The sequence below is a fragment of the Schistocerca cancellata genome, chromosome 3 (assembly GCF_023864275.1).
Source record: "Schistocerca cancellata isolate TAMUIC-IGC-003103 chromosome 3, iqSchCanc2.1, whole genome shotgun sequence".
NCBI classification, from domain to species: Eukaryota; Metazoa; Arthropoda; class Insecta; order Orthoptera; family Acrididae; genus Schistocerca; species Schistocerca cancellata.
This window is the reverse complement of record NC_064628.1, coordinates 952,188,482-952,203,264: the sequence shown is the minus strand read 5'-3', so window position 1 is coordinate 952,203,264 and position 14,783 is coordinate 952,188,482. Positions and strand designations below refer to the sequence as shown.

Genomic DNA, 14,783 nt, shown 5'->3' with positions numbered 1-14,783 from the left:
CTATAATCTTAGAAAATATTGAGTCAATAGCATATGATAATTCTGTTTCTCCATCTTGTGACAAATTCTGTAGTGGGGCTGAGGAAATAGTATCTCATGCACTCCGTGTCTTCATGGACTGCATTTCAGCAAAGAAAATGCAAATCAGAAAATTGAAAAGAAGCTGACATATGCACATCCCATGCCCTCACTGCTTTTATTCGCCCTCAATCATTTGTGTTGCGTGTACTACACGCTGTCGCTCTCTTCAGTCACAACAAGTCAGGATCAAAAAACTTGATCCATCTATTTGCTGGTTTGGGATTCTGTGGAATGTATTAAGCAGCACAACAGCTGTAGCAAACAACTGTCTACCACACTGGAGAGCGTGCCCCAAGTGGAACATTCAATCAAAATACATTCGACAATGTCAATTTCAACATCCGCACTATAAATGAAATACTTTTCACAGCATGAGGGCATCAATTACATCACCCCAGTCTCAGTTCCCACACCACCTGAAGAGATCCAGAAGCTTAAATCGGCTCCCTCTGCCATAGAAGTAGGCCATCTGGGTGTTTCGGAACTCCAGATATTTGAACATCAGACAAAGGATGCATTATGGCGGATTACTGTCCTTGAGTTTAACATGATTAGTCCCATTCCATTTGGCATATTAATGGCCACCATGCTGTGGATGTATGGTAAGTGGTTCCATTCCATGCACTTCACTCTACAAGTGTTACCAGTTCCTGAATGGAAGGGATTTATGAAGTCTATCAGTAATACAGTTAATAATGAAGGAAGTGCAATATCAGACCCTCATGTGATTTTAATCATTCACATGCAGAAAACTCCAAATATACACTTCCTTCGGCAAAGACCAATTACACTGGAGAATTGTCTGCTACGGTCTTACAACAGCTCATACAATATAACATAAAAGCAATAAATTCTTGTCCATTTCTTATGATGCTGCATAACAGATCCACCCAAGCCCATCCTGCTTCTCTTTTCTCAGATGAATGTTGTAGACTGCTCTTTGTTGACAATTTGTGAGCTATTCAACGCATGTGAAGCCTTAAAATTTCTGTTCTATGTGAAGTAGGTAAGACACTAGTTCATTTTACAATTCCGTGCCTAATCCTAGTTTTCTTTCAGTGTTCCATGAAATTTATTTATTTATTTTTTCAAAGCAGAAGTTTCAGCCTTCCTAAATGTTTGTATCATCATGCATCACATGTTAAATATTTTACTAGACTTCAGTATCCACACAGTTTAACACCCGACTGCACGAGTTACCTCAGTCATATTTGTTTCATACTGTTCTTCCTTTTTCTCTTCAGTATATATTTTGGCTTTGTGCTCAGCGGTCATTTTGATGAAGTTGCACAAATTTAGACCATATGTAATAGCTCAAATTTAGAACATTACCACTACATAATGTTTAGGATAGTTACAAAATGACTAAAAATTGTAGCTGTTACATGTAAGGATGCTATAAAAGCTAAGATTGCACTTAACTCAGAATACCAGAGAGAAGACTATTTGTAAACACAAAAACTATATGCATAAATGCAAACATTATAAGATGGTTCACATTAAGTTATGTTGCCTACAATCGCATTTGACAATGAAGTGACATGGCAACTTACAGAACTTACATGGTCTGTGAGACTTAACTGTTTCCAAATTTTCTTTGTTGTCTAAAAAAAGCATTAGATGCTAACAGGCAAGAATATACATGTACAGCATAACTGAACTGATCTGACAGCAGTTCCATCAACTGGTGGGAATGTGAGAAGTGACACCAGTCAGCACATCGATAACTGCTATGGTGGCCACAATATCAGAGCAGTGAGTGCACCATGCCAGGCGACCTCTCCCCTTCCCTGCCCGCAGCACCTCGTTCACCCACAGTCTGCCCGCTCCACTAGCATTCGTACTCAAAAAGCCACACCAGTGTGCGGCGCACTCGAGCGAGTACAAGTGGCAAACCTCTGGTTCCTACATGAGAAATCATCCCTGCTGTAAGACCTGCCCCATGCAACCACCCACTACCACTTACTCCGGGGCCACTACTACTAAATCCTACAATATCAATGGCAGAGCAAACTGCAAAATCTTGCATGCTGTTTTTATCAATGAACTTGTGCACTGCACAGGCCAGCATTTTATACAGGCATGGGTGACACTAAAGTGGTGAAGTGCATAAATGCACATAGAAAATCTGTTTGCCTTTGGGATGTACAGCAACCAGTTGTTGAACATGCTCCACAGCATGACTCAAAGGACCTGTGTGCTTGCTACAAAATGAAAAATAAAACAAAAAGGGAACTAAAATGTACATTAACATCATATAAATGAGTGGAGAAAACATTACTTGTTAATGATTAGTAAAACAGAAGAGCACAACTGACAGAAAGAAATAGTGGAATGACACATAAAATATTCTTAACATGAGACAGACATTGAGTGCTTCATACTATAAATGGTGCAATAGAAAATTGAGAGGAAGACTAAAATTTTCATGCACTTATTAATACTTCAATTGTAGCACTTACATCAACAGATCTATCTCCAGCATAATAACATATATCATCAACTAGTGTCAGCAAGTTGGCAAGAGCAGTAGGAACATTAGGTGGTAAAGTCATTATTCCAACTGCTTGAGGCCACTTCTCTAAATATGGACCAATCATCCGTAGGCGATATTCCACGGCATCATTTACAAATACTGATGTAGGCTTCTTCCTGCAATATACAGTTGAGATAGCTGATTCCCTTGATCTCTGTGAAACAAGAAGGCAAAGAAACTGTACGTAGAGTGGGATAAAGAAGAAAACAAAAGTGATATATAGATGTTGATGAAGCCTTAGGAAGTAAATAAAATGGCACCCAGCCTTACCTGGCTAGATCTTCTGTTGTTAACCGGACCTCATCCTCAAGGTGTTGTGCAAGTTTCCGATTGCAGGAGGCATAAAAATGCTCCACCAAGTGAGCACCACCACGAGGGAAGAGGCCATGTGCAACACCTGGATAGCCTACAGACTCTGCTCCTGCATGTGACAAATTCCAACTTTATATAGTATGAGCACATAAATGGGGGAGGGTTTTAGCAAAAATTTATTTTGACTTTGCACTTAAACATCTTAAGTAAAGACCAGCTTTACGTGTTCTTTGTTTGTGTACTGAATTTAATTACTTAATAAATGCCTACTAATTATTTAATCTATTGCCAAATACACTACTGCCAGTGAATACTTAGACATCTAACATGAAGGATACAGTTCCACTTGCGCATCCACGGTGTGCACATCATAGTGCAGAGTGCTCACTATAGGAAGAGGCTGAGAAGAATAACTGTCTAGTGTTCCGCACACGCCAGCAAGATTGTCGCATTGCTGTTCTAACAGCGAGTGAGCAAGATTGTTGAATCGGTGTCGGACGTAGCTCTACGGGCAAGCAAAGCGAAAGGAAGAGGACTGAAAGAAGAGAGCGATCGGCCTCGGTGGCTCTGCCTGCTGGATGTTTCGAGACTAAAAGTTCGAAGGTATGGTGAGGTGGGCTGATGGGACGATCGGACATAATACCCTGACTAAGGGGCCAGGCAGCCCCAACAGCCAATGCCTGGCAGCCCCAACAGCCAATGCCTGGTGACAGACACCTCACACAGCAGTACCGAAGAGGACATGCTACAAGACGGGACTGTTGGGAACAACAGAAACGGCTGCTACCTCAAAGCACTGACTTCCCCAGTTTACATCTGTTACCAGGATGACGACTGGCCAGAGTTCGTCACCCAGCTCGAGAAAGTCATGGCAGTGGAAATGAAGAGCCCAGAGCGACAACTCGCTGCTCGTGATACAAAGCACTAGAGTGCTGCAAAGAAACTCGTGACCTACCTCATGTCGCACACTGTCGCAGCACCGACAAAAGATGTGAAACCACAGAGATAGCAGAGGAGGAGTGTAGTCAGGGCACTCGTGCACTCATGAAAGGACTGTGCCTGCAGGGTTTGAGAAGGTGGCTGTAAAGCTCCACAACTGTACAAATGGGGAGAGACCACCGCTCTTCATTCTGGCTGTAGAAAAAGCTGAGGGTGAAAGGAAGCGGCCTGCAGAGGATGTCTACAAGCTGCAGAAGCTCACAAGATTCCCAGTAAAATTGACACCTCTCCCAGTGGAGCTCGACAGGAAACCACAGAGCTTCAGGTGTCAGCAATAGGGGCCTGCGGCAAATCGTACCCGCAACGAGCTGGCACATGTCAAGTGTGCAGGAAACACGCCAGTTAGACTTGCCCACGGAAGAGAGAAGATCCACAAATGTGCGCCCACTGTGGGGGGCCACGTGTTGCAAGTTGACACAGACGTGGAGCCTTCGCTGTCTACAGAAGCGACAGCAACACATCCGAGAAGACATCCCGTGGGACCTCAACAGGTGCCCAAACTGAGAAGGGATGAACTGAGAGATAAAGGCAGAGAAGAAACACAACTTCGCCCTCTGAGAAGATGAGAGGTGAGAGGTGAGGAGACAGCAGCATCTCTTCATGTGCAGATGGCTTTCCCCACCACCAGTGAGAGTGGATGTGGAAGGGGAGGCTGGGCGCAAACAGAAGAACAGAAGAGTAACGCCAATCAGTGCCGATGTGCCGAGCAGCAGAAGTTTTTGCTGCGATGGAAGATGATGCAACCGAACTAGGTGATGAAGACACCTGATGCCCCAACATCGATGCTGCCCTGCAGGAAGCTGAGAGCCATTTCAGAATGGCAATCCAAATGAAAATGGAGGCTGCTTGTCTCCTAGTGAGGGAGGCTCACCGCCACCGGCCACGAGAGCAACTGAGAGCTGTGCAGACAGAAGTTATCTCTATGTCACTCCGGCCTTCCAGACAGAGGACAGCTGTCTACAATAGCAAGAGACACAGACACTGCAAATGAAGGACCACAGAGACCGCCCAGAGCAGCCTAAGAAGAAGAAAATGATAGCTAACCAAGCTACTCAGATGAAGGAGGCCAGCAGAGCAGACAACGCCTGACTACCGTGACAGAAGACGAAAAACAAAATAGCGCAGACACTAGGAACGTGAGACACTAGCAGAGGCCTCCCTCACCACAGCTACAAGCAGAGTGGCTGAGATGGTACTAAGAAGAAAGAAGAAAACATGGAGACCACACTGACTTTAGGACATTGACTATTGAAAAGACCCAGACTTCAGTCCGTCATCAGAAATCAAAGACTGACAAAGGCTGACAGGCCATAGAAAGTGACAACACCAGCAGCTATGGGCAGATATTGCAGGTTTTCCTTAGGCCATAAGATGAATACCAGAGCTGTCTCCACAACCTCCTGCAAATAAATTCCCAATTGGGAGACAAGCCCGTCCCCCTATCCCCATACCAATAAACAGTGAGCCAACAGAACAACCAAAAAACACAATGGCTGGAAAATGCGGCCAAAAGGCACTTCAGCAGCCTGCCCCCCCTCCTTCTGAAGTGGGAAAGAAGGAGCAAAAGAAAAGAGGAACCAAAAGTTCTTCTCTACTGTCAACAAACAAGAAATAATTTTTAATCTTTCTGGAGTGGTGGTAAGATAGGTATGCAGCAGGTTTCTGTTCATGTTCAAATCTTGAGGAAATATCAGTTCAGAAACTTTTGCTCTTTGCATCACTGCTTGTCTCCAAAATAAATTCAGCATTTCACCAAACAATCACAATTACAATCATTAATGTCCTAATATCTAGAGGTACTTCATGACTTAGAAAGACAGCATCAATTGTAAAAACATGAGCAGTGAAAGTAATTATGGGGTGTTCACCAGTTATCGCTATTGCAGGAACATTCAAGGAATTCTGACTGTACCTTCCATTAGTTACATCTGCTAAATATTCATGTGCTACCCAAGTGATGCACAAACTAATCCAAGTAACACAAATAAGACTTTATTTATAAACCTCTGAACAATAACGGAAATAAGCCTCCTGTGACTTCATATGTAACAAGACAAAAGAATCACACAGAAGATGCAACATAAAAAATACACATATGTAAGTACAAATCACCGGTAGACGGCATGGCTGAGACCGTGCCATGTACACGTCCCTACAGGCTGCCTCTGGTGGCTGGCTCTGACTGACACAGTTGGTGGTTGATTTAATAGTGCACCTGCTCGCACAACAAATGTTATTGGACCATTGAGTATCTCCTGTTGAGCGACATCATTTGGTGTCTCATCAAAGCTAATAACAGTCTTATACACTGGCATTCTTGAACGTCGAAAACCTCTTCTCCTCCTGTAAGGCACGGCTGTGTGCTTCGTGCGGCTGCCTCGAGTCGAATGAGCACGCAGCTGCCGCGCGCATAGACGTCACTACTTCCAGCCGCCTCCGCCGTCAGCGCGCCTTATCAGTCCCAATTGAGCAACCGCAACTTGATTTTCCAGCAACACGGGCCTAGTAATACTAGGGCCCGTGTTGCCCGGCTGCCTCGCTCAGCGGCTAAGTCCCCTTCAAGGTCATCCGCCTATACGGCGGCGCACACAGCCATGGAAATAACCCACCCACCTCCCCAGGGGTCATAACCCCTGCAACCCACAGAAGAGAAAGATGCTTCAGTAGCATGCAAGAAGTTCCCTGATAAGCAATTATATCTCGATCATAATAGGCTTCAAGTCCTGCCAAAGCAGTGTCACCACCTCTCACAACAGCAATAGTTAACCAACCATTACCACTAACTACCTCGTTAGTAGTACAGGTGAAATTAATTTTTGCTCCAACAAAAGAAATCGGTCCTGTGAAAAGTTCCTAAACATTGTTTGAGAGTCATCTTGAAACTGTCCACTGTTTTATAAACAGTCATCCTGCTCCTCTTCGAATATCTTCTGCGTCGGTACGGCATGGCTGTGTGCACAGTGCGGCTGCCTCGAGTCGACTGAGCATGCAGCTGCCTCTACACAGCGAGCGCCAGCGCGCGTTATCAGGGAATTTCCGGTTGCGCAATCTTGATTTTCCAGCAACACGGTGCTAGTAATACTAGGCACCGTGTCGCGCGGCTGCCTCGCTCAGTGGCCAAGTACCCTTCACGGTCACCCGCCTTATGCGGCTACGTACATTAACTGCACACAGCCATAATCTCATTATTAATGAGATTAATTATTAATTTTTTCCATGGCTGTGTGCAGTTAATGTACGTAGCCGCATAAGGTGGGTGACCTTGAAGGGGACTTAGCCGCTGAGCGAGGCGGCCGCGCGACACGGTGCCTAGTATTACTAGCACCGTGTTGCTGGAAAATCAAGATTGCGCAACCGGAAATTCCCTGATAACGCGTGCTGGCGCTCGCTGTGTAGAGGCAGCTGCATGCTCAGTCGACTCGAGGCAGCCGCACTGTGCACACAGCCATGCCGTACCGACGCAGATGATATTCGATGGCGCGCGCACGCACGCACGCACGCACGCACACACGCACACACACACACACACACACACACACAAACGATCAGTGCAGTCACACTCTCATACACTAGTAGCAGGATACAGAACACAGCATGAGTGATGTAGAAGTATATATTCTAGGAGTAGTGAAGCAACTTAAATCACTTAATAAAAGCAAGTCTTCTGGTCCAGACGGTATGCCTTTCAGAGTACGCTGATGCAATAGCTCCATAGCTAATGGTCATAAACAACCGTTCAATCGACGTCACAAAAATATTCAAGAAAGGTAGTAGAAATAATCCACTAAATTACATATCATTAATGTCGATATGCAACAGGATTTTGGAACATATATTGTGTTCGAACATTATGAATTACCTCGAAGAAAATGGTCTATTGACACACAGTCAACACAGATTTAGAAAACATCATTCTTGTGAAACACAACTAGCTCTTTACTCACATTAAGTGTTTAGTGCTATTGACAAGGGATTTCAAACTGATTCCGTATTTCTGGACTTCCGGAAGGCTTTTGACAAAGTGCCACAAAGGCAGCTTGTGGGGAAACTGGGTGCCTATGGAACATAACTGGATTCGTGATTTCCTGTCAGAGAGGTCACAGTTTGTAGTAATTGACAGAAAGTCATCGATTGAAACAGAAGTGATTTCTGGCATTCCCCAAGGTAGTGTCGTAGGCCCTTTGCTGTTCCTTATCTACATAAATGATTTGGGAGACAATCTGAGCAGTCGTCTTAGGTTGTTTGCAGATGACGCCAACATCTACCGACAAGTAAGGGCATCAGAAGATCACAACAAATTGAAAAACGATTTAGAAAAGATATCTGTATGGTCCAAAAGTTGGCAGTTGACGAAAAGTGTGAGGTAATCCACATGAGTGCTAAAAGGAATCCGTTAAACATCAGTTACACGATAAATCAGTCAAATCTAAGGACCGTAAATTCAATTAAATACCTAGGAACTGAAATTACAAACAACTTAAATTGGAAGGAACACACAGAAAATGTTGTGGGGGAGGCTAACCAAAGACTGCGTTTTATTGGCAGGACACTTAGAAAATGTGAAGGATCTACTATAGAGGCTGTCTACACTACAATTGTCTGTCCTTTTTTAGAAAACTGCTATACAGTGTGGGATCCTTACCAGATAGGATTGACGGAGTAAATCAAAAAAGTTTGAAGAAGGGCAGTGTGTTTTGTATTATAGCCAAATAGGGGACAGAGTGTAACTGAAATGAGACAGGATATGGGATGGACATCATTAATGTATCATTAGAGGCATATATCACTAGGGGACAAGACAGATACTGCCTACAGGAAAATTAAAGAAACCTTTGGAGAAAAGAGAGCCACTTGTATGAATATCAAGAGCTCAGATGGAAAACCAGTTCTAAGCAAAGAAGGGAAAATAGAAAGGTGGAAGGAGTATATAGATGGTCTATACAAGGGCGATGTACTTGAGGGCGACATTATGGAAATGAAAGAGGACGTATATAAAGGTGAAATGGGAGATATCATACTGCGTGAAAACTTTGACAGAGCACCGAAAGACCTGAGTCGAAACAAGGCCCCGGGAGTAGAAAACATTCCATTGGAACTACTGGCAGCCTTGGGACCCTGACAAAATTGTACCATCTGGTGAGCAAGATGTATGACACAGGTTAACTATCAGTTTAATGAATCACGGCTGCAGAATACTAACACAAATTCTTTACAGATGAATGGAAAAACTGGTAGAAGCCAACCTCTGGGAAGATCAATTTGGATTCTGTAGAAATGTTGGAACATGTGAGGCAATACTTTCCCTGCAACTTGTCTTACAAGACAGATTAAGGAAAGACAAACCTATGTCCTAGCATTTGTAGAATTAGAGATAGCTTTTGAAAATGTTGACTGGAATACTCTCTTTCAAATTCTGAAGGTGGCAGGCGTCAAATACATGGAGTGAAAGGCTATTTACAATGTGTATAGAAACCAGATGGCAGTTGTAAGAGTTGAGGGGCATGAAAGGGAGTGAGTCAGGGTTGTAGCCTATCGCCGAAGTTATTTGATCGATATATTGAGCAAGCAGTAAAGGAAACAAAACAAAAATTTGGAGTAGGAATTAAAAACCATGAAGAAAATTAAAAACTTCGAGGTTTGCCGATGACATTGTAATTCTGTCAGAAACGGCAAAAGACCTGGAAGAACAGTTGAATGGAATGGATAGTGCCTTGAAAGGAGGATATAAGATGAACATCAACAAGAGTAAAACGAGGATAAAGGAATGTAGCCGAATTAAATCAGGTGTTGCTGAGGGAATTGGAATAGGAAATGACACACTTAAAGTAGTAGAAGAGTTTTGCTATTTGGGGAGCAAAATAACTTACGATGATTGAAGTAGAGAGGATATAAAATGTAGACTGGCTATGGCAAGGAAAGCGTTTCCGAATAAGAGAAATTTGTTACCACTGAGTATAGATTTAAGTGTCGGGAAGTTTTTTCTAAACGTATTTGTATGGAGTGTAGCCACGTATCGAAACGAAACATGAACGATAAATAGTTTAGACAAGAAGAGAATAGAAGCTTTCGAAATGTGGTGGTACAGAAGAATGCTAAAAATTAGATGGGTATATCATGTAACTGAGGAGGTACTGAATAGAACTGGGGAGAAGAGGAGTTTGTGGCACAACTTGACTGCAAGAAGGAATAGGTTGGTAGGACATGTTCTGAGGCATCAAAGGATCACCAATTTAGTACTGGAGGGCAAAAATTGCAGAGGGAGGGCAAAAATTGTAGAGTGAGACTAAGAGACGAATACAGTAAGCAGATTCAGAAGGATGTAGGTTGCAGTAGTTCTGTGGAGATGAAGAAGCTTGCACAGTATACAGTAGCATGGAGCGCTGCATCAAACCAGCCTGTGGACATAAGACCACAACACACAACAACAACAACAACAACAACTACTACTACTACTACATCATTACTACTACTACTACTACTACTACTACTACATCATTAAGACAAAGACTCTTTCGCTAAGGAAGAATCTTCTCACAACATTCAAATCACCAACTTTCTCCTCCGAATGCGAAAATATTTTGTTGATGGCAACCTACACAGGGAGAAACAATCACCAAGATAAAATAAGGGAAATCAGAGCTTGTACAGAAAGATATAGGTGTTCGTTCTTTCTGTGTGCTATACGAGATTGGAATAACAGAGAATTGTGAAGGTGCTTCAATGAACCTTTGCCAGGCATTTACATGTGATTTGCATAGTATCTGTGTAGATGCAGACTGAGAAGTAGCACACCTCTCCCTCATGCGAAGAGCGCGTCCAGGTGATGGAGGAGATGCCAGCAGCCCAATGAGAAACACGCCCACTGGATCTGGAACAGCGGCAGCTGGTGTCAACAGTGGGGGTGGGACGATGTGCTGGTTGGGCATTGGAGCAAACGACTGGAATGTGTGGGAACGTGGGCATGTCTGAGGGGTGGTGGGTTTGTGCAGTGCCCGACTACAGCACCAGCGAGGAGCGTACCGTAACTATCTCTGTGTCATTGTCAGGAGACAGGACCCAGTGTGGAGGAGATTGGGCTAGTCCCATGAGTAGCAATGGCTGAGGCAATGATGGTGAAGGATCGGAACAGCAGGCTGCAAGAACGGACCATAGGAGGGATGTGAGGTAGACACACAATAGGACAGGGGCACTTCCACAGTAGGCGATGATGGCATAGGAGGAGCACGGTGAGTCAGGGTGCAACGATGGAGGCTGCACCCACAAACTGGCAGCGAGTGGGGCCACAACAGATCACAGTGATGCAGCACCAACCTGTCAGCCATACGGACGTCACAAAGATGGCACTTCCGGTGGTGGTGTATAACAGTGGCTAGTATCCACTTGCTCACATCAATGATCATGACATAAAGCAGACGGACAAACCCTAGTGCAGCAGGTTAGGTGCAGGCACAGTAGGTGGAAGTGCTTGTGTAGCTGCCAGCCGTGAAACAACTCAGCCGGGTTCCGCTCCCTCGTAAGCGTGAAGCGATAGGTCCTCAGAAAATGGAGAAGGACATCAACCAGCGAAGAATCCACAACGAACGTTTTCATTTGGGACTTAAAACCTACCCACTAGTAGTTGCGCCTTGCCATTTGATTGAAGGTTGAATGGCAGAGCCGGAACATGACAAATGCCGTGGCGGGAACAAAACAATTGAAAGGTGTGAGAAACAAGCTGGAGCTCATTATCAGAAACTAAGGTACAAGGCAAGCCCTCACGAAAAAACTCTGAAAACCGTACAAATTATGACCTCGGCTGATGCACTGGAGACTAAGGAAACTGGTAAAGAGTCCACAACCAAGAGCCAGTAGGAATTAAAGAAGGGATCTGCAAAGTCTACACAAATGTGTTCAAATCACTGGCACAGAGCAGGCCAGGGGGCAGATATGCCCTGGGAGCTGTATGTTGTCAGGAACACTGCTCACAACCTGTGACTAAACAGACAATTTCACTCCCAATCTCTGGCCAAAATACATGTCCCCTAGATAACAATTTAGTTTGTGAAATTCCTCAATGTCCCTGCTGGTGAAGGCATAGAATCTCGTGCTGCAACGCGGAGGAAATGGCAACTCTGGAAAGGAGGTCTTCCACGAACAGCAGCCCTGCTGACCAAACCGAACCAACTGGTGAAGAATGGGGTTGGTGACAACAGCAGTGCTAAGCACAAACTCATAATTGGGAAACCCTCAACCACAGTCTGCATTTCAACATCAAGATGGAAGCAAAGCACTTCTTCCTGACCGAAGTCAGGATAAGGGCTAACAAGAAGACAAGACAAACCTTTTGCATTTACTTATTTAGACATAGGTTGAAAATGGATTTCATAATTGTAGTAAGACAAGAACAGCACCCTTGGTTCTAGGTGATGTGCTGCCTTGTCAGGAAGGAAGTATGCGAGTTAAACAAGGAAACCCACAGTTTATGGTCAGTAATAAGGTGAAACTTGGAGTCATACAAGAAAACATGAAATTTCTGGAGAGCACAGGCAACAACATGAGACTCTTCTTCCACCTGGAAGTAACATTGCTTGGCCGGAGTGAGACACTTAGAGATGAAAGCAACAGGTCGTTCAGAGCTGTTGGCATAACAGTGAAGTAGGACTGCACCGAGGCTGTACTGTAAGGTGTCAGTCACAAAACTACGTGCTCGCCTAGAAAGAAAGTACCTGAACAAGGGGCAGAGTAGTTTGGATTCCAACATTCGAAAAGCACGTTCTCAATCCAGGCTCCAGCATAAAGGTAAATTCTTGTGTAACAAGGCTTGCAACAGAAGGGCCAATGTGGCAGTAATTTATGGCAGGAGGCTTCTTCCCTAGGGGAGCCCGAAGCTCTTCACGGACGAGCAGCGAGGCACAGATATAACAGTGGAGATGTGATCTGGCAGAGGGCGAACACCATTCTGTGAGACCTCAAATCCCAAATAAACACCAGAAGGTTGGGAGAAAAAAAGAAAGAAACAGATTTCGTGAGGTTACACTGCAAGCCTGCTGACTGTAAGACAGAAAACAAAGAGTGCAAATTTTTCAAGTGACTGGCTGTGGAGGAGCCTGCGACAACAATATCGTCCACATAATTAAAGCAAACCATGACTGGCATAGTCAATTGCTCTAAAAATCATTCGAAAATAACAGGGGCACGAGCCACTCCAAAAAGAATGCACAAATATTGATAGGGACCAAAATGAGTGTGCAATATCAGAACTCGCTAAGAGTCTTCGACCACAGGAGTCTACAAATACACTTCAGACAAATCAATTTTAGGAAGGTACTGGCCACCTGATTTTTTTCCCCAACAGTTCTTCCTGGAGTGGGAGAGGATACACATCTACAATTGACTGCGAACTGACAGTAATACTGAAGTCACCAAAGAGGCGAAGTTTCCCGACAGCTTTCGAACTACAACCAGCGGAGACAACCATTCACTAGCCATAACAGGTTGCACCACCCCCAGAGATTGAATTCTGTCCAAATCTGCTTTCACTTCATCTTTCTGAGGGGCAGGGATAGGATGTGCACAATCAGAAAAGAGGCTGAGAGGTGGATTTGAAAGAAATGTAGACAAGAAAAATTCATAGGACATGCTATACCTTCCGGAAACGAGTCCAAATACTACTCACACAGTCTTCTCAATTCGGAATACAGTACCTGGCTGAACGCAAGGTGAACTGCATCAGTCACAGAAAATAAAAATGCCTGAAATACATCCATCCCGGCCAGGTTCTTAAGGCTGGCATAAGCAACCACCAAAAATGTAATGGAACAAACGACTGATTTGTAAGAGGCAGATGCCGTAAACTGTCCTTGCAGGGGAATGTTTTGTTTATTATAACTGACCAGCTTCCCGTATGACCAGTGTCAGCAGCAGTGAGCCTAAACTCATATACATTCGAGAATTCAATATCGTCACTGCGGCACCTGTATGAACCTATAGCCAGAGCACTTGGCGAGAAACACTTAATGCGATAAACAACTTGGGAGAAGTCACAAGCATTGGAGTCACACAGTTTACATCCGTGTCCATATCCAGAGCAACATTTGGTGAATGACACTTTGAGGTAACGTGGCCTTTCTTCTGGCAAGCGTTACAAGCAGCCCAGTCCTTTAGGCACGCCAAACGTCTGTGATGGCAAAACAGAAAGGACGAGACAAAACACAGAACGCTGATGCTGTGACGGTCATGGCTGCTCGGGCCAGCCTGGGTCTGCTCGGTACTAGGACCTCACGTTTATCACCACCACTGCTTCCTCACGCAAGCTATCTGTCCTAGTAGGCACATCTTTTGACATTACTGCCACATCGCCTCATGCTTCAATTTGTCATCTGCTGCCTGAGAAACAACAAAAGATTGTGCTATTTGCAAAACTTCTGAAAACGGGGAGTTTTCACACAGTAAAGCCCTCTGGCGCAGTTCCTTTGTTATATCCTAGCCAGTAATGCCAACCGAGCCCGTTGCCAAAAGGTTGGCAGCATCAAAGTCCGGACGCTGTCCGCATAAGCAGCGCCAGCTATACAGGAAATCGCCGCAAGTCTGCGCGCACCACCGCTGGCTTCTGGCTTCTTAAGTGCTGGAGTCGCGAGCGCTAGGACAGTTCTGTATTCGCCGCTCAGTTGTATACTCGCCACCGATTTGTGTACTTGCTAGTCAGTTGTGTGTTCATCGCAGCAGAGTTGTTGTTTGTCGTCAGCCGACGCTGACCTAGCCGCTCCGACTCGAACTAGACAGATTTCTGTAGACACGGAGTTCACTACTGTGTTTCTGTATCTTCGTTAATAAAGATAAGTACCGACTTTTATTTAATCAGAGTGTTTGGGTTTTC

General features: G+C 44.5%; 1 protein-coding gene across 2 annotated transcripts in view; it reads right to left on the bottom strand.

Moving 5' to 3' along the window:
- Positions 1 to 14,783, bottom strand: part of LOC126176015 (ubiquinone biosynthesis protein COQ9, mitochondrial) — a 198,353-nt gene that overhangs the window by 80,443 nt on the left and 103,127 nt on the right. For both annotated transcript variants that reach the window (XM_049923137.1, XM_049923138.1), the window contains exons 3-4: positions 2,888 to 3,038; positions 2,544 to 2,733 (exon numbers count right to left, since the gene is read on the bottom strand). In XM_049923137.1, the coding sequence (XP_049779094.1) occupies positions 2,544 to 2,733; positions 2,888 to 3,038 (341 nt within the window). The remainder of the gene's footprint in view (positions 1 to 2,543; positions 2,734 to 2,887; positions 3,039 to 14,783) is intronic.